Source organism: Pituophis catenifer, unplaced genomic scaffold, assembly GCF_029215685.1.
Source record: "Pituophis catenifer annectens isolate HBS135680 unplaced genomic scaffold, rPitCat1.0.hap2 SCAF_2, whole genome shotgun sequence".
Classification (NCBI taxonomy): Eukaryota; Metazoa; Chordata; class Lepidosauria; order Squamata; family Colubridae; genus Pituophis; species Pituophis catenifer.
In genome coordinates, this window is record NW_027256882.1 from 230,864,264 (window position 1) to 230,885,043 (window position 20,780).

The 20,780-nt window shown below is 38.2% G+C and overlaps 1 protein-coding gene across 1 annotated transcript in view; it reads left to right on the top strand.

The window, feature by feature from the left end:
* Nucleotides 1-20,780, top strand: part of LOC139313198 (transducin-like enhancer protein 4) — a 164,141-nt gene that overhangs the window by 92,112 nt on the left and 51,249 nt on the right. Inside the window, exons 8-9 of the mRNA XM_070938651.1 lie at nt 6,574-6,778; nt 8,541-8,557. Coding sequence (XP_070794752.1) covers nt 6,574-6,778; nt 8,541-8,557 — 222 coding nt within the window. The remainder of the gene's footprint in view (nt 1-6,573; nt 6,779-8,540; nt 8,558-20,780) is intronic.

Sequence of the window (20,780 nt, forward strand, 5' to 3'; positions counted from 1 at the left end):
AGATACAAGCTTTCACACGTGCATGCTCAATATTTAAGTTTTTTGTTCCATGATGATCTTGTATTTGAGATTATTGGCTGTAAAACTGAAACATGTGTTTCTTTATCATGATTTTCTCCTATTCCAGACTGAAGTATTATTATTTATAATAATTAAGTATAATTATTATGAATTATTAAATAATGCATAATAATTCCAGTTTGAATGGAGAAGAAGGTTAGTAGGATAAGCATCACATGAAATTGTAGGGAGCCTAATAGTTCTCTGTGAATCTTCCCCCCCCCTTTTTTTTTTTTTTTGAAGATTTGATTTATTAATACAAGGCTGGCCTTGCCTCCTCAACTCATTTTGGTTGCGCGGCAAGCAACCAGAGGAAATGGCAGGACTGGCTGTGCATGTGTGTGAGTAGTTGGTGGGGAGGAGTGGCTTATTTTGCAGGGGTTGCTTATATTATCACATGGGCTGAAAAACTCAATTGGGCTTATTATCTGGACATGTCTTATTTTCGGGGAAACATGGTATATACTGCTTCACAGTGCTTTACAGCCCTCTCTAAGAGATTTACAAAGTTGGCATATTGCCCCCAACAATCTGGCTCCTCATTTTACTGACTTCAGATGGATGGAAGGCTGAGTCAACCTTGAGCCAGTGAGAATTGAACTGCTGACATTCCACAGAATTAGCCTGCAATACTGCATTCTAACCACTGTGCCACCATGGTTCTTTGATCAAACTAGTGATCAAATTATGCCCTTCCTAAAGTAAACGTTTCACGGGTCCTAAAGCCAGGCAGTACTAGCCGGATTATGTTGCTTTTCTGTACTTCTCTAAAAACAACAGCCACATTGATTGTGACAAAGGTAAGGGAACTGGAACAACTTTGTTCTCTTATATGTAAATCTCTGACACCTTTTAATCAAGTTAGTATTGGACGGAGGAGCCAGATGGCCCAAACAAGGCAAAGCCGTATCGTGGATGAGAGAAAAATCAGTCATCCAACAATGCAACATCACCTTGGTTGAAGAAAACCCAATCAGGCATTTCTTAGATAATTAACGTGTGAGTAAAGGATAAAACAGTCAGACACAGATTTACATGCTCCTTTATTTTCTATATGCTGACGTTGAGTATCTGCAGTGATGAACCTTTCCCATTCATATAGATTTTCCCATATAATTTAAAAAGTAGAAAGCTAGGGTTGTAACTTCCATCTGAAAAGTGAAAAGCAGCCTAGACTTGCAATGTCAGTAGGAGCTACATATTAAAACATTGCCTGGAGGGAGACTAAAGTATTGTTAGCTAAGTGTTTTTTTTTCCCCCACGAGAAAGTCATACACAGAAATTGTGTTTGTGTTTTTCCATAGATAAAGTCTGTGTTGTGCAACTTGACTGTTGCATTGTGTTTGAGATTGGGATATGCTCTTATCTAGAAATACTACCAGCAATAGACATTTGATGATATATTTTTTCAATGCTCCTGAGCTCTGCCAGGAATGATTTTGGGAAAGATGTAATAATTTACTTTTAATAGCTGAAGGGGGCATTGCATTGGAGGCCATGACCTGTTCTCTGTCATGTCAAAGAGCAAGACATGGAATAATTTTTTCAGATTACAAAAGACCAAATTCTGATTGAATGTTCAGAAGTCTTTTTAGTAATAAGAGCATATTGATAGTGGAACCAATTCCTTAACAAGGTAGTAGATTTCATCCAATACAGATAGCCCTCGATTTATGACCCCAATTGAGCCCAACATTTTTATTGCTAAGTGATATGACTATTAACTGAATTTTGCTCCATTTTACGACCTTTCTTGCCACAGTTGTTAAATGAATCACAGCAGTTGTTATGGTTTACGATTGTAAAGTGAATCTGGCTTCCCCATTGACTTTGCTTGTCAGAAGGTCACTTAAAAGTTAATCACATGACCCGGGACACTGCAGCCATCATAAATATCAGTCAGTTGCCAAGCATCTGAATCTTGATCATGTGACCATGTGAAAAATGATCATAGGTCACTTTTTTCAGTGCCGATGTAACTTTGAACAGTCACTGTTGTAAATCGAGGACGACCTGTATATGCCATCAGAGGTTAGACAGTCATGTGATAGGGATGCCTTACATGGAAACCTCTCTGTACTGAGCTTTGGGGGAGGGTGGGGATTTGCTGGTCTAAATATCTCCATTCAATTTGTGATTGTAAGAGTGCATAATTTCTGCTGATAGGATTTTGATTCAGTATTCCAGATTAAAGTGCATCCAGCATTCTACTCTTATTTTACCTTGCTGTTTCCATAACACACTTTCCAGGTTTCCTTATTATTCCGCCTCACCCATCTAATACTCATACTCCTCCCCTCCCTTTGTAGCTGTTTTCATATGCAGTGTGATTTGAATCACAATACCGTTGAGAATATTTTTAATTGGATGTTGCTTCTCTTTTTCCCAGCAGTGAGGAAAGGATGTACCATACAGCATGTATGTGGGTTGAGATATGAAGTGAGGTTTTTGCGAGATTAATTTGTCAGTTAACACTAAAGTGTCTTTGAGTTGGAAGAGGAGGTTAGGACTGTTTGGATAATGGCAATAAGCTTTCAGGGTCTGTAAGGGGAAAAGCACTAGATTACTCTGGCATTGTGCTGGCTGGAAAATATCCAGTAGAAACCTGAATACTTTCCAGGAAAATTGGCTTCTGAATGTGCTGACTCCAACTAGAGGACATTATCAACTAATTTGTCCATAGGATACATGTACATTGTTGTTGTTTTTTTAATTCGTTAACTTTTTAGATATGGGCAGAAGGCATCCTCCAAACTTCTGTTATCATTATTTCAGATTTCACGTTAGGAAATGACAGTGAAATCAATGTTAAAAACTTTTAAAGATTCTTTTCCGCTTCGTATGCTTTTCCATCAAATATACCAAATGTCAGCCCGGTTTATTATTTCTAGATTTTTGTACCTAGGGATGGAATGAATTGCATGCCATGTGCTGATACTTAGATATTTATGAATGCATTTAGACTCCCTTGTCAAATATGAAAGTTGCACGGAGGGAAAATTGGACATATTTCTTGTAAAATACTTCAAAATATTTATTATTTATTGAAAACATGGTGTAACTGCTCATCTTATATTGAATTTTGGGCATCTCCCAATCAACAATAAAAAAACAACATAATTCATATATCTACTAAAAACATAAGCATTAAAAAACTGGCACGAAAGTTAAGCTTCCAAAATCCTTGTTAAAGCCTCTCATCCAACGCGCCCTATCCTATCACTTGGAGGTAAAGCCAGATCTTAAGTGGTTTCTGGAAAGCTAGGAGGGTAGAGGACTGCCAAACTTTAAGGGAAGGGGTATTTCACAGAGCAGGGTCTATCACAGAAAAGATACACTTCCTGGATCCCATAAGGTAGCAGTGTTTAAGGGAAGGGGCTAGGAACATGCCCTCCCTATCTGGTCCAGTAGGACAAATAGATGCCTTTAGGGAGAAGTGGCCCCTGGTCTTGTGCCACATAGGGCATTATAGGTAATAACTAGGTAATAACTTGAATTGTACCCAGAGGGAAACTGGGAACTAGTGCAACTCACACAATAGAGATGCCATATGGATAAACCCATCACTTCATACACTGCCTCATTCTGGGCCATTGTAGCTCCCATGTAGTCTTCAAGGGTAGCCCCATGTAAACCGCAGTACTCCAAACTGGAATGGCCAGCCAATTTTTTTTAAAGATAAAATGTGCCACCCCAGACCACCCCAATGATGCCCTTGCAGTGATGTCCCGCTGCCTCAAAGCCATGTGGATCTGGATGGGGAGAAATAGGCTCCGACTCAATCCTTCCAAGACCGAGTGGCTGTGGCTGCTGGCGTCCCGATATAGCCAGCTGATACCATCGTTGACTATTGGGGGCGAGTCATTGGCCCCCACAGAGAAGGCTCGCAACTTGGGTGTCTTCCTGGACATGCGGCTGTCTTTAGAAGAGCATATGACGGCCATGGCCAGGGGAGCTTTCTATCAGGTTCGCCTGATTTGCCAGTTGCGCCCCTTTCTAGATCGGGACTCCTTATGCACAGTCACTCATGCCCTCGTCACTTTTTTTTTTTTTTTAATTTGATTTATATGCCGCCCTTCTCCGGAGACTCAGGGCGGCTTACAATGCGCTAAGCAATAGCCTTCATCCTTTTGTATATTTATACAAAGTCAGCTTATTGCCCCCACAACTGGATCCTCATTTTACCTACTTTAGAAAGGATGGAAAGCTGAGTCAACCTTGAGCCTGGCGACATTCGAACCTGCAGTAATTGCAGGCAGCTGGTCTTAATAACAGGGTGCTTTAGATCACTGTACTACCAAGGCTCTTCCCGACTGGACTACTTCCCGACTGGACTACTGTAATGCTCTCTACATGCAGCCGTGCGGGTGATTATGGGAGCGACATGGCGCTCACATGTAACACCTCTCCCATGCTTAATGTGCCCCTTGGTTTAAAGATATTACTTAAAACATTTGATTCCAGAAAATAAAGCCATAAATGATTGCCTTAATTATAAAGTGTTTAATTATCTTGTAGAATACACTTATTCTACAAGAATAAAAGAGGGATGGGGGAGGAACAATCAAAAGGTTGCTCATGATGGTGATTATGATCAATCAAAATGGAACAGTGATGAATTATGGGAAGAATAAGGTGAAATTCTTTAGCCAGTAAATGTGGAAAAATTGCCCTTGGACTGCAATTAGGTGAAGGCTTGGAAAAACCCAATATAATATTTATGCATTATTGACTAGAGCAGAGGAGAGTGGAATATATGGTTTTGCATTGATAATAGGACGGGCTGATTTAATGGAGCAGAAATGCTTAAATTAAATACTTTAATTCGTATCTTTGAAATATTGGCCTGGTAATTCTGCTGGTGTTTTAAGATTTAATATTAATTTGAACAGATGCCCACTGTTGGCTAACTTTAGAAAATTTGGCTTGAATTTATTTTTTTGGCAAAAGCATACGTTTTCATTTAAATAAAAACTAAGCACTGATTAATCTTTTCCAAACTTTAGAATAATATTGGCTTGATAGATTGTAAACCCAATTATGAGTTTAAAAAAAAAAAAACTCCAGTTAAAAGAAGGGTTCAATTAAATGCCCTTCTTTCCAGTTATGAATTTGAAGGGCAGAAGAAAAACAAATACGTGGAGAAAATTGGAAGAGTTTTGAAGCAAAGGAGTAGGTGTATTTTTTTTTAATGTATAGCAAGACAGTTGTTGGCCCTCCCTCCTTTGAAAAGAGTCTTAAAACAGGAAGGAAGGAAGGAAGAAGGGACAGCAAAATGAGACTTCATTTGTTTAAATAGCATGGTTTGGGAAAGCGAAAGCCGATTTTTAAAGTCATCTTGCGAATTATTGTAGGTGCAAGTGTGAAGTGAAAGAGTTCCCTGTTCGGGGAGATTGAGTGTGACATAAACCCTCCCTCCCGCCCTCCACCCACCTTCCTTCCCTTCCTCCCACTCTCCTCTCCTTCAGCAGCGACATCAACAAACCATCTAGGCCACAATGGTTAGTACAGCAGAGAGCTTGAAGCAGCTTGGGCTGAGGTCAAGCACTCCAATTCTAACCTCTCAAGGGCTTTCTCTATGTGTTGCCAGTGTACTGGTAAAAATGACTTTAAACTCTTGTCAGCGCAGCTACTGGTGCATGCATCGCAGTCCCACTCAAATAAACCTGTCACAACACAGAGTCAGCAGCTAGAGAAGAGTACAAGGGCAGGCCTCTAGCTTTTCATTCGAGCATCACTAAACGTGCACAGAGTGCCCAATTATTTCAGCATTATTGAGCAAGCCTACAGGAGGACCCAAGCCTTGCTACATTAGATTTTCTTTAGTAATTTGCTCAAGTACCGCTGAGGACACTTAAAGGACTTTAAACGGTGGCTGCAACCAGTTTCCTTTTCTGGATTGTTAATTCAGGTTTCCTTTTTTTCAAATTAACTCTTGCTGCATGCTGGGTGGCTGCTTGGGGAGAACAGCTTTAATGCTTGCTTTCTCAATTTTCAGCTTTCTTTTCCTTCAATAAATAAATAAATAAATTAAAAGCAAAACTTAATGGCTGCCTTGATAGTCAACTTGTGCATTTTGATTAGACTTTCGGTGTCCTTACGAGACTGCTCCTGGAAGAATAAGACTGAAGGAGTTTCACTTCAAATGTCAAGGTGCTATTTTCCTTTTGAATATAGTCCATGAAAAATAATATCATAGAGCGAATAACGTTGCAACCTCTCCCCCTAATCTTGACTTGAGCCAGAGTTATTGTTTAAGGCAGGCGTTCAGAGGTAATGCATTGCATTAAGCTTTGGTTATAAGCATCGGTCACAGCCATTCTTTATTCTCATGTATACCATGTTTCTGCCCTTTTGTTTCTTCAAGGGTTGGAATAATTTGTAGCAAATCAGGATCATTGATTAGTTGACAGCCCTTGAAGACACATGAATCCAGGACCTGCACATTGTTAGCTACGCTGAAAGTTTCTCTTCCTTGGAACAAATGCAATAACTCTGTTTAATTTTTCACAGCAGCAGCAACTCCAGGCCCAACATTTATCACATGGACATGGCCTTCCAGTGCCTCTCACTCCACATCCTTCCGGATTGCAGCCACCCACCATTCCACCCATTGGCAGCAGTGCGGGCCTCCTAGCCTTGTCAAGTGCCCTTGGGGGGCAGTCTCACCTACCAATCAAAGATGAAAAGAAGCATCACGATAGTGATCACCAAAGAGGTAAGACTTATTTTCTAGGTTTCAGTTTTCAGAGAAAGTTGCTTCGAATGTTAAAAGTCCTTGCCAAGTTCCTTGAGTTTTTTTTTTTTCACTTCCTACCATTGTCTTTACTTCTGCTGTAACCTTCTAGTGCAGTTCTGCTGTCCATCTGTGTTGGCAAATATGGGAGCTATAGCTCAAGCTAGCCAAAAGAATCCAGATTTGGAAAGGGCATTCTTTTACCCTGTTTCCCCGAAAATAAGATCCAACCAGAAAATAAGTCCTAGCATGATTTTTCAGGATGCTCATAATATATGCCCTACCCCCAAAATAATCCCCAGTTAAGATTGTCAGCCAAATGGGTGCATTTAGTGCCGTATTTTCCCCAAAATAAGACCTAACCAGAAAATACACCCTAATGTGTCCTTTGGAGCAAAAATAGAATAGAATAGAATAGAATTTTTTATTCGCCAAGTGTGATTGGACACACAAGAAACTTGTCTTGGTGCATATGCTCTCAGTGTACATAAAAGACAAATTAATATAAGACCCAGTCTTATTTTCAGGGAAACACGGTAGTTCTCCATTTGTCTATTTTAGACTCTAGGTTTTGGGGCAGAGCCCTGCCTATTTAATGAAGAAAAGTTAAGGGTTCATTCTTGATTCTTCTAAAGCTTGGTTGGTCTATGAATGGAACTGAAGAGAAAGTGGCATTCTTCTCTACAAACATCCAGCATGTTTTAATAATGGGAGGCAATCAATTCAATCACTTTTTGTTTGCAGTGTTTAGGACCATAAAAGAAAATGGAAAGAGTTAATAATTCTTTAAGATTCCATGATATTGAAAAGCCCTGATCTTATCTATTGAAGGGGGATTCTCTCTGACTTTGGATTCTTCTCTACAAATGTCCAGCTTGTTTTAATAATGAGAGACAATCTGATCTCTGAGATCAGAGCCATGTTTCCAACCTCATACAGGGTTCTCCAAAGAATCATATGAGCCAGTGACTGTCCCATGTCCTGTTCAGCTTCATACAAAGTCTCTATAAGCTGCTATGGCATCTTTTGAAACCGACTTTATTTTGCAAGGACCAATCTGGGTCAGCCTTACTTGAGCAATTCTTATTCTTCTTCCATAGGAGAAAGTGGCCAATAACTGCTGGTTATTATGTTTATGTGTGCAATAGGGTTAGTTAATATACAATAATAATGGCTAGAAAAAACTGTGAACTGTCTAAACAAAGAAGAAGCCATTTTTAGTTCCATGACAATGGAATAACAGGGGAGGAGAAAGGTGCCAGGAAAATGTGATCATAAATAAACCAATGTATCTCAGTGTGTGTAATTAAATAACTGTGACATTTTGGTGTTTTATAATACATAGGTGACAATTTGGAAGGGTAGTGTTATTAAACATTAAAGATTGAGGAGGCCTATGTGCTAAGAAATAAGGATCAACCAGTAAGCATGCAACTGGTTTACAATTCTCTCTTGAAAAGATGTTCAGCCCTATATAATTTTGTGCTACTGCTGTAGCATCTTATAAAGGCTCTTGATCGACCAGTTGTGGTTAATGGAATCAACTTTAAACATTGGTTGTGCATGCTTAATAATTAACTTTATAAAAAAGTTAATATCTTTGCCATTTATCTTTTCATGGAGACTAAGGTTGTGGTATGTTTTTGGAGATAGAAGAAATACACAGTCTTGTATCAAATATCTTATATTTCTGTCTCTTTCCTTCTCTCATTTGCTCATGTTGCTGCTGCTGTTCTGCTTGAAGACAGAGACTCCATAAAGGTAAGATTCTATTTCACAGATGGAAGGAGTGAGCTAAAAGAATTGCAGTGCATTTATAACAATTGAACTAAAGCATAGGAAAAGTTATTATGGTAACTAGATGGTGATATCCATATTGATTAGTCTTGGGTAGACAATTTTAAAGCACTATATACACGTTAAAATTCACTGCTGGACTCTGTGAGCTTGTTATGTACCATATCATCAGAAGGGTTTTCCATTGTCAGTTGGCATGGAGATGCTTCTATTTTTGTTCTGATATACAGAAATCCCTTCCACTGGGAAAGGGCTGTAGCACATCTACTGTGAAGAACCTCTATGAAGATGTAATTGTTATCAACTGAGAAAAACATTGTCAAGTCTTGTGCAAACAGGGAAGAAAAGTGGCCTCATTCTGCATCATATATATGTACATATACATATACATATACATATACATATACATATACATATACATATACATATACATATACATATACATGTATGTATGTCTCTCTCTCTCTTCTTGTTTGTTGGCTAATTCTTGAAAATGCAATCTACTGTTGTCAGAAACTTACTGGGGAATAAAGCAGAAGAGGAAGATCCTTCAGGGAGATGTTTTGTGTACCATGGCAGGAAAGATTCATATCAGAGTCTTCCTGCCTATCAATCTCCAAGGAGTTCTTATTTCTAGCGTATGTCTCCACAAGGGCTGAAATGGCAGAGAATAAATACATCATGGGCATGACTTTTATCTGTTAAATGGCTTAAGTCCCATACTATGAACCCTATAATGCATATTTCAGTGGGGTTAGCATTGGCATCTGGAAGATTATTTATATTTCAACAGGCCTGTACAAAACACTGCCTTTCAGAATTTTTAGTCAGAAAAGCATCCTAGATCTGGCACTAATCTATTGCTAAGCAGGGACATCTAAGATTGTATACGATGTAAAGCAAAGTATTAAAGTCCTTTTAATCGTTCTGAAGTCTGTGGGTTTTTAAAACAATGTTTCTGCCAACTAGTTTCAATAGCGACTAATATGAAAATATAAATACTAAGACAATTTCATTAATCAAAGAACAAAAAAGGCTGCAACAAATAAAAATCTGCCCAAAGCACAGTAAAATTACTTAAGCCAGAAAATAAATTAAAAATCTTTATTTTCTAAACAAAACCAATGAACCCGCCAACTCCTGTGGCATAAGGACATCAGAAAAAGCTTTGGCAGAGCATAAAATGAATTAATTTCATGCCATCAACATTTTATGCCATCAACGTTTGAGAGCAGACTGCACATCCAGAATGGATTCTACGTTTCATTTTGGTTCTTTTGAAGGAGATCCATAGATGGGAAAAAGCCAATCTCGCCTCCATTGGTAACATTATAGTATTGTTTTAATATTTATATTCTGCCTATTCTGGGCAAAGCTCAGGGCCTGGCTGAAATTTTTTAAAAAATAAGAACAATAAGGGCAAAGAGCAGAGAACTGAAAGTCACAGCAATACTTCAACTGTGGATGTAATGTCTCTTCTCTTGAGTTAATTATTTGGCTGTTAATGAAGTTCCAAGCATTTTTTTCTAAGACAGCTATTATTTAATTTGGACATAATCAAGATATGTATCGCAGTGACTAGGCCAATGTTCCAAAGAAGACACATTGTTGGCAAACAAATCTTAGATAGTAAAGGTTTTTAGTTGCCTAAAAATAATTGATGGTTAGATTGAGCAAGGAAAAGGTATGGGGAAAAGCATCGGGGGTTGGGGGGAGGATGGAAGAAGAAAATTCTGGTTTCCATCATAAATACTGCAAGCTTTCTTTAGTCATATTGTATCTCATATTCTCAGTCTGTATTTGTCAAGCACAAAGAATCTTACGTTAAGTTGCAGTTTATTATCAAGCCTATATACAGGAATCTAGTCAAATAAAGTTCAATACCAACTTGATAAAGGTCAATGGAATTCAAGAGGGGTTGTATTTAGGCCATTTGTGGGATTGTAACATCTCTAGACTGATGGCTTATTTAACTCTGTCCCCCTCCGCTCTTCTCCTAAAATATTACATTAAAAAAAGCCAGTTCTGGACATTAGAACAGATATTAATCAGGTACCTATATTTATTGTATATACCTGATACAGGTAGTCCTCAACTTATGACCACAATGGAGCCCAACATTTCTGTTGTTAAGTGAGACATTTGTTAAGTGAGTTTTGGCCCATTTTACAACCTGTCTTGACACAGTTGTTAAGTGAATCATAGCATTTATTAAGTTAGCAACATGGCTTCCCCATTGAGTTCACTGGTCAGAAGGTCACAAAAGCTGATTGCATGATCCCAGAACACTACAACCGTATGAACAGTTGTCAAGCATCTGAATTTTGATCATGTGACCATGGAGATGCTACAATGGTCATAAAGGGTGAAAAACTGTCATAAGTCATTTTTTTCAATGCTGTTGTAACTGAATGGTCACTAAAGGAACTGTTGTAAGTCAAAGACTACCTGTACATAGTATAAACCACTGATGTTGTACTTTGAGTTGATCATGGAATTATGAGTGTATTTTACAGATGGGGGAAATAGGTTTACGTTAACCAGATGAAGGGTAGAGAAATGAGATACCTAAAAGCCGTTCCGTCGAGGCTTCATGGTTTCATTTTTTACCAGTTCTTGGTCTCTTTTTTTTAATATGAAGACAGAGGTCTGAAGCTTGATCCTCAAATCAATCCTTTGCTGGTTTTGTTGGCTATTTTGTTATGTTATAACAGAGTAGAATTGACCTTGTTCTTGTCAACTTCACAGTTAACCTCAGGGTTCCTAATAGCTACAAATTGATAGGAACTGTCAGTTTTCAATCCACAACAATTTTCAGTATGTGTAGCTGTGGCAGATTAAAAAGAGGGAGGGAGAGAGAGAGGGAGAAGGAGAGGGAGGGAAGGAGAGAGATAGAGGGAGAGAGAGGTCCCTGTGACACAGCTACGTTCGGCTTTTCTTGTCACAGTTTACGACTTTTCTTGCCACAGTTCCGAATAGGCTGCAGCCCCTTAGTAGGCTGTGGCTCAGGGGTGGAGACCCCTGATGTAAAGAATAAATCTTATCAACTGTCCCCTTCGGTGGTGACATGTGCTGAATGCATCCAGCAAGACCTCACTTTCCTTTGAGGTCTGAAGGTAGGATTGAGGTAGCAAGTCTGAAGACTTTCATTGTTGTGAAGTTTCACTCTAGAACTCCTCCCCAGTATGTATGGCCAGGTTGTCCGCTTTTTGATCTTTAGAAAGGCGTTGGATTAATGAACTAATGTGCTATTACTGCTTTTGCTATGTTTTTGTTCATTTTTCATATTGTTGTGTGCCAAATTTATTTTACTATGTATTAGAAGATTAAAGTCTGCTATTTTTTCAATTGCTTCGGATGGGGGTGTATAAATACTTAATGAATTGCCTAATGAATGCTGAATACACTTTTCAGTTTTCTTTGAATGTGCAACCTTCTAATTCCAATTAATATTATGCTTTCAATATAAACATTGACACCCCCTTCTTTCCCCAATAAGACATCTTGTGATTAATCAAGAAACTGCATCTTTCAGCCATTCTTAGTGTCTCTTCCATTTTTTTCTGGTTACCCAGAAATGCCAAACCAGTAGTTGTCAGGCAACTACCAGGCGGCTAATCATATACAACTGAACAACTGCTTTTATTGTACTTTTAAAGGGTAGTCCTCAATTTATAACCATAATTAAGCCCAAATTTTCTGTTGCTAAGCAAGACAGTTGTTAAGTAAATTTTGCCCCATTTTATGACCATTCTTGCCACAGTTGTTAAGTGAATCATTGCAGTTGTTAAGTTCATAGCTGTTGTGACCCCGACTCCTGAGCCTGTCCTAACAGAGGAAGAGGACTCAGGAGGTGATGGGGAGGAACTGACAAGGCCTCCCTCTCCAGGATCCTCCTTTCTGGCAATGCCTCAGGTTCCATCCGAAGGCCAGGAGGAACAGCCTGGGATGTGCCAGGAGGAAGGCATATCGGAGCACCAATTGATAGGGAGCGAGGATGATGAATCCTGGCTTGATCCCAGGCAGCGTCGGAGGGAGAAGCGTGCGCAGCAACAGAAGAGGTGTGGGAGGGCCAGAGATTGAGCTGAGTCACGGAGCCACGCCCCACCAGGAATAAAAGTGGGTGGGATTGCTCTTCAGGCTTTGTGATGGACAAAGTTAAACCCTGAAAGTCACATTGTGATCTCTGAAATTCAGCTTGGATATATTTTGGACTGAATATTGACTAAACTCTTGTCTCGTGGATAATTTGTTGCTCCTGGAACGAACTGAAGAGAAGTCCTCTTCTGCTTTATGGGAGTGACAACGGTCTTGGCAGGCATTTGGCGGTTTGCTGCCAAAATCTTGGTCTGCCAAGAATTCTAATCTGTTTACCTAATAAAATATTGGCAGGCGTCCTTGGTATTACGTTTGCCTGTGTGAGGAAGGGGGACAGAATAATAGCATGGTTGTTAAGTGAATCTGGCTTCCCCATTGCTTGTCAGAAGGTCGCAGAAGGTGATCACATGACTCTGAGACACTGCAACCGTCATAAATAACTGCCAGTTACCAAGTGTCCATATTTTGATCATGTGACAACAACGTTGCTGCAGTGGTCATTTTTTTTGAAAAAAAATGCACTTTTTTTCAGTACCATTATAACTGTGTGGTCACTAAATGAATGGTTGTAAGTCAAGGATTACTGCTATTGGATCACAAGTGACTGTAGCTATTTCCATGCGTTTTTCCATAGTAGGATGTGCAAGGCTCTTTGATTAAAATAGCAAACTTTATATAGTAAATTCTTTAAAAGCTAAATATTATGAACTACTATGCTTGGCGGGTTATTTGTTTCATTTTTTTCCAGTGTAGGAACACTGAGAATTTATGGTTAAATATGCTTTTGAAATTAAACCTAAAAGAGGCATATTAATAAATTGCTGAGTGAGTTGTGAGTGTGTATAAATTCTCTTGCTTGCTGGCCAGCAATGCTCAAAAAGTCAAGAAAGGGCAATGGAAATGAACCAATGAGGTGTGTCATTGTTTGGTAGATGAGACTAATTCACCTGTCATTATTTGGGTTCCTCCTTTCTAAACCATTAGGTGGGCATCCAGTGTGACAGCATACAAAGTACAACTCTTTTTCCACTGATTTATTAGACAATGAGAGCTATAAATAAATGTTTGTCTTGTACAGCCATCAAGTAGCAAAGTTGGATTGTCTCTGCATCTCGGGCTTGTTGCCAGCTTTGCAAGGTGAAGTAGTTTGCTAATTTCTTTAAATGTTATCCATAATACCCAGAGTAGCAGTTAGTTGCTTGTTCTATTGATCTGTTCTCTCTTAAGTGGCTCCTGGTTAAGAAAGGCTTTTTATGATTGTCTGCTATGTGACTTGAGATGGTTTTTATTGGCCAGAACGTGCCAGTTGCCAGCAGCTGGAGACTGTGTGCTTGTATGAAATAATTTATTCATGCAAGATAATGCTCCTTAACATTTAACAGGTAATGAACGTGACATAAATTTCCTGCTTGCTTTTAATTTTCCCTTTCCTCTTCTAATGTGCAAACAGGCAGCTTTGGTGCTCTAAATAATAAGTAATTTTTGGCCATCTGTCAAAAGGAAATTTCAATACAAATTTAAATTAATGGTGCCTGAAATTTTTTATAGCTTCTCTAAAAGCCTCTAATGTGCAGAAAATTCTGAATCTGCTGGTAGTAATTAGTGTACCATGTAATGAGGATGTGGGCAACATTATGCAGCCCCAGTGTAACATTTTGATATGGTAGCAAAAGTTTGATTTATACAAGGTTGTGGCTGGGTTTAATTGTGAGAGACGCTTTCAAGTGTTTTCTTGAAGATACAGATTATTAAGCAGGGCAGATTTTAGAACAGCTCATAAAATGTAAATTTAGGTGTTGCTGTAAGAGTGAAATAATTAAGGTAAGCGACTCACTGGTATGCAAAGGAGAGAAACCTGTCCAATTATATTTATGTTCTAATATTTTGGAAGAGTGCTATTGCCCTCATCACATGGTTGTCAACTTTGTCATTCATTCCTTCCCTTTTATGTTATTATTACACTATTACTATGGTAAGTCCTACGCCCCCCCTCAAATTCTCCCCAAAATAAAGGATTTGTGAAATAGCAAAAGAACTAAATGTTTATTATTACATATTTTATTTATGAGTTGCTGTGTAACTGAAACTATTTAGGCAATGTATGCAATAAAATTCATGAAGAGGTATCCTTAAGCTAGAATGCAAACTCTTAAAGAAAAATAGGATGTTAATTATTCATCCTAAAAAATGGATACAGAATTTTTTCTGACTGTTTTGAAAAGAAGGGTTAAAGATGTCCTAAATCTTAAATTGATATCTATAGCATAGTTCAGATAAACTAGAATGATCCTTTTTTTTTTTTTTATTCACTGTAAATCTGTAAATCTGAGTTTCTACCAGTAAGTTAACTAATGAAATGAGTAATATGAGTTTTAGACAGTAATGGGACATAGTGAAATTTACTTCCAAATGAATATGCAGAGAATAGCACTGCTCATGGTTCTTGTCTATGCTTGTTCTTCATGCATTAAGCATGTATTGCTAGACTGTTTTGGAAACCTTGTGGCTCCTTACTCTGTCCTCAGCACTTGTGAATTGACTACCAATGGAGAAACACTCAGTTTCTGAGGTCCAGGAAAGCCATGAGAAACAATACCCTTGCCTGTCCATACACTTAAACCTCTGGTGTTTTTTATTCTTGAAAAAGCAATGTGATCTAAATACTGGCACTTTCCTATCTATGCAGTCCTTGATTATATAGATCCCCTCTCATGTGGATTAATTTATACAGAATAACAGAGTTGGAAGGGACCTTGGCAGTCTTCTAGTCCAGTCCCTGCGCAAGCAAGAGACCCTGTATCATCCTAGACAAATGGTTATCCAATCTCTCCATAAAAACCTCCAGTGATGGAACACCTATAACTTCTGGAGGCAAGCCATTCTACTGATTAAGTGCTGTTAAGCCATTATGCAGTGATGAATGTGGAACTTGAGAGAGATCTATACAGGGGATAAAGAATGTTGGTGATGAGAGATTTGGAGGAAATTAGGGAGGTGTGTGTATGGTCACTAAACTATCAAAAGCTCTTCTCGGGGTTGGGGAAACATATTTGTGTCAAGAAGGCCACCAGCAGGATGCAACACATTTGCTGCACTCAGTTTCTGCTTCCTTAAAGCCATCTTAGTTCAAATACATATTTTTTCCATGACCCTACAGCTACTGTGAAACTTTTTAAGGAAGTCAACTACTAACTGCTGCAAGATGCTAAAGAAATAGGGGCGCTAAGGCTATCAGATTGCCTTGCCAAATAACTTTGTAAATATATTTTTGCCATTGCTTAAATACTACATCAGTCATCATACCAGGCACAAGAAACTAGGAGCCAGGATAGAGTTTAAAAGCACTGCGAATTTATTCCATGCAAACATACACTAATCTACCAACAGTCAAAGCAAATTGGTGCTAGATAAGAGTCAATGGACTTCAGGGGGAGGGGGGGCAGGACATGTCTCTTTCAAGGGCTCAAGGAGTCCAGACTGATGATGCGTTTGTCTTTGCCCTTGGGCTCCGCCTGGTATTGTCTGGAATAATAATAATACATTTCTAACCTCAAAACTCAGAATGGTTTTGAATATCAGAAAGGCCTTTTCTACAATAATAAGCTGCAAATATTTTGCTAGACAAGATTTTTTTATTCCATGCCATGCTATAACCATTGACCATTAGATGGAACTTCTCATTAGATCCCATCCTGTCTTTGAAAAGTCAATGGTTATTTTATATGGTGGAGGTTTTTGTAAAATATTCAACAGTATTAATGGAAGAGGCGCCAGTTAAATTTGCATTTTCTAAACAAGTTACAGTGTGACTCTGGTCAAATTATGAGGATTTGGCCACCAATGAACTTAGCTGTTGGCAGTAGAAGAAATACACTGCTGTCAGGCCTATTGTATCAGTTAGTGGTGAAATTGTTGCATGCATAATTGGGCAATGGGAGTCTACAGTTGTAGCAGATATCAATGTGTATGTAGAGAGAATGACCATCCATGTGAGTAACAATACACCATGGTTGCAAGAACAAGAGGCTACTCGGATGGAGAAAAATTGTGGGGATCAAATCTATCTATGCTCCAATGAACTGCAGCAACCTTGATGGGTGAAGGGAAGATTTGCAAAGGTTGTCTCACAGCCCAAGAAATTCCTGATAGTGTAAAATATTATGGGAGATTTTGTAGCAAGGCATTTGGGGATAGAGCAACTGAAATCCATTCATCTACGAATGCCTTTTGTCTTATTTGTCTTTCAAACAGAAATAAGAAACTATAACCATATATTTTGTGAGGACTTGTGATGCTGTTGAGAGACTGAACAAGGTGACATAAAATAGTCTGGGCCTACTATAAATCTAACCTATTTCTTATGATGCAGCTGAATAAAAATAGTGCCTTGAATTCTGTAGAGATGCACTAGTTTCCATAGCAGAGCAGAGGCGAAATACCATTTAACAATTTGAAATACAGATGTATTTGTTTTTAATCAAAAAAAGCTAAAATGGCCCAAACTCTGATATTTTTCTTTGTATGGAGAAATAGTGGGAATTGAATCTGGTCTCACAGGACTTGTAGGGATTAGCTCCGTTGGTCCCCTGCTCAACATAGCTGAATCTCTTGAAGTAGTAGTTCTGATGATTAGATCAGAAAAACAAGAGTGCTGGAAAAATTGTGCTGTGTAATTAGAAGAGATTATTTTAAGAGCCCAGGAGTCTGGTGATTGTCTTGCTCTCTGTTTAGAAATATGGCAGATGGTCAGAAACCACAACGAAGAACCCCACAATTTATCAGGCAGGCTACTATTTACTCCAACTCAAAGGATGACATGAATTTAGGAGAGTATTTTGCAAAGAAACCCAGGGTGAATTACCCTTTCATTTAGAAGGAAGTATTAGTTCTAATATTGGAAAAGGAGGGGCTGGTCCTTTCCTGCAAAATAATTAGGGTTTGTTTTTATTTCAATTTATTCTGATCTTGCAGTACAACATGTTGTTTGGCATTAATTGATACCTGCCTTGGGGCATATAGACTGTGGGGAATGTTACAGGTGCTCTAATATCTGTAATGTAATTGTTTGTGAACCAGATGAATGAATATCTATGGGGCTCAGCCAATTCTCTGATGATGAAACTTGAGTGGACTGATGATGTGATTGGGTGAGACAAGCTTGCTTGTTCAGCATCACATCTACTAAGCACCGAAGTGTAACAAATATTAATTAGCAAAGCTTTAATTTTTATATTAGTTTGTCGTAAATGACTAACACTGCATTTTTCTTCAAAATGTATTTTCCTGTTGACTTAATATTCTATGCATATGTATTCATACAGAGACACGTATGTATGTATTTAAATTGCAATTTAATTTACAGTCTGGTAAATTGACCTTTCTACCCCCACCTGCTTTGTGTTTTTTTACATATGTTTCTTATGGTGTTTGTTGTATATTGATGCTGTTTTATGCATATTAAGTAAGCATGGAATGTTTATTTAAGGCTAACAACATATAATTAGAATGACTTATTTTACTATATACTTACTCAATTAATTATTTAGAATAGGGACCTTGGAGCCCAGAGTACAGATGTTCTAGTTACCCAGAAGGCAAACATCTTAAAAGACCTTAACTTCCAATATTGAATAGATCCGTCAAATACGTTCACTAGGAACAGAATGTGATATTGGCTGTGAGGGACTGAAATGTGAGTAAATTTGTTGCTGGGCTTCCAGTACTTCCAACTGGGTTTTTTTTTTTTTTTTTTTCATACATCATGGTAAACCACAGTACAATGTTTTGGTTTGGATTTGTATGTTGTGTGAATCTAGCCCACTTTATTTTCTTTGCCATAGTTTGTGGCCTAGGTTTATGCATGAATCTGCCTATTTTTGGCTCATTCATACACTATGATTAAGCAAACTATAGCTTATGTTGATGTATGAACCCAGTCTGAATGTGGGTTCTCATTACTGAATGATCCTCTCCACAGAAATGTAGTGAAGAGGACAGTAGGTCTACTGTGACTGACATAACTTTCCATTTGTGGGAAATCCTTTTTGTGTAACATAAGAATCGGTTAATCATGTGAATCCACATCTATATACTGAGCAGAATTAAGGTGAGCATAAGATGTGATTTATTGAGTAAAACAGTTGTTTTAAAAATGGGTAAGCTGTTGCCCACTTCAAAGTTTTCTACCTCCGAATATTTATTTCTAAGAAAAAAGGGGAAAGAAACTACTGAACTGTGTCTTGAGATTACCCAAACCGTCATATAGTTTTACTATCACAATTAGCTTTTATGTTGTAATATTGAAAAGTGCTGCATCTTCTTCACACATAAAAAAGTTTGTGAAAAGAGAATAGTTATATTCCAATGCAAATGTAGTAAAAATATTTTTTACTCTGGCCCAAGGAAATACCGGTAGGTGTTATTGTTTGGCAAATTTTAAAGTGGTTTCTTTTTTCTCTTTCATATATTAATTTTATAATTAATCTGTAAGTCTCTTTTGAGTCAATCTTGATTACTCATGATATTGTGGAAATGTAAAGTAAATTTATTGGCAAATATTCAGGAGTTGTTTGCCATTGTGTTTTTCTGAGCTATGACTTCAAGGAACCTGGGCAGTTGCTTGGACTGTACTTACATCACAACTGAATATTGATTGTTCTAGTTCAATATCATTGACAGTGATGCGAAACATCTCTCCAGAGTTTTAGACAGGAATGTTTCCCATCTTTTCCTGGAGGGACTTGAGTCTGGGAACTTGTACATATAAAGCATATGTGCTACCATTGAACCATAAGGCCTTTTCCTTTAAAGATCTCTGCTGTTTACTTTCAGCACACTAATGTGCTATATTATGGGGAACTAGAAATTTATGGTGGCTGATAGGCTGATCTTATTTCTAAGAGTGAACAGGGACTTTGCTCACTATCCATGATATTAAAATATTGAATTTTTATTAAAAGGAGGTCCTGTGGCTGCTATCCATCAACATTACTATTTTGTACTGCTAGAAGACAATATTTGTAGCTCATGGTTGAACTTTGGGGTCTTTGATGCTCTCTGAACTTGGTGGTTTCCTTGCAGAGATTTCATCAGTTCTGATGATGTTTCCTAGTTTGGTAATGAAACATCTGCAAGAAAACCACCAAGCTCAAAGAGCACGAGTTATTTTGATTATTCCTGCAGGGAATTCTACCAGGGGCAGCTGCATTTAGTAAGGCCATGTCTTCTTCACCAATGTAATGAATGCTTTCCCCCATATATGTAAATATCTGTTAAGATCAAGAGAAGTAGAATTCTTTGTTTTGTGAATGGTAGATTCAGAAAAGTCATTTTAACTTTTGCAATTCCAGAAAACCAATGTATCCCTAATTAATTCAATGTGCTTTAAAAATAGTGGAGGAAAATAGTGGGCTCTAAATGTTCGCCATTTGGAAAAATCTGATAAGAAGGAATTAAATTATTTCCTCTTCAGTTTTTCATGCCTAATTCTTTTAATTAGGCTAAACAAACACATCTTGGGTGACCCATTGCTTCTGGCAATTTTTGAAGTACTATATTTTCCTAAGCAACATTTGGCCTTTTGAAGAACAAAATAAAAATGGAAATGCTAATGGATTTTTTTTTTCCAGCCAACTAAAGGGAAGAAAATAAAAATGTCACCATGGTAACAAAGCTGCTTTCTAGATGGCTTCCTAAGATATGCCTGAACTAGAAGCAGATGTCTGATTTAAGAATCTTGCCTCCTTCAATGTAAACAAATAACTTCTAGGCAGGTGTTGGAAATAATATGGAAATCCTATTAAGGGGCCCAGAGTTCCTGTCAGTCAGGAAACCCCGGCCACAAAAGAGCTGGTTGTTTGAAAAGAGGCAGAGTAAATTCTCATTAGGCTTTAGCTTTCCCAGGAAATGATTGTCTTTGCATGTTATTTCTCCTGTGAATCTATTGATCCATTCTGCTAGCCCTCTTTTCCCCCTCCCTCTCCTTTGGGGGGTGGGATTAACACTTGATAGGGGCTGCTGCTCCAAGATTTGTGACATTTGTGATTTTAACCCTTAGCCTCTTCAAGGAAGATGGGAAAAGACCCTAACA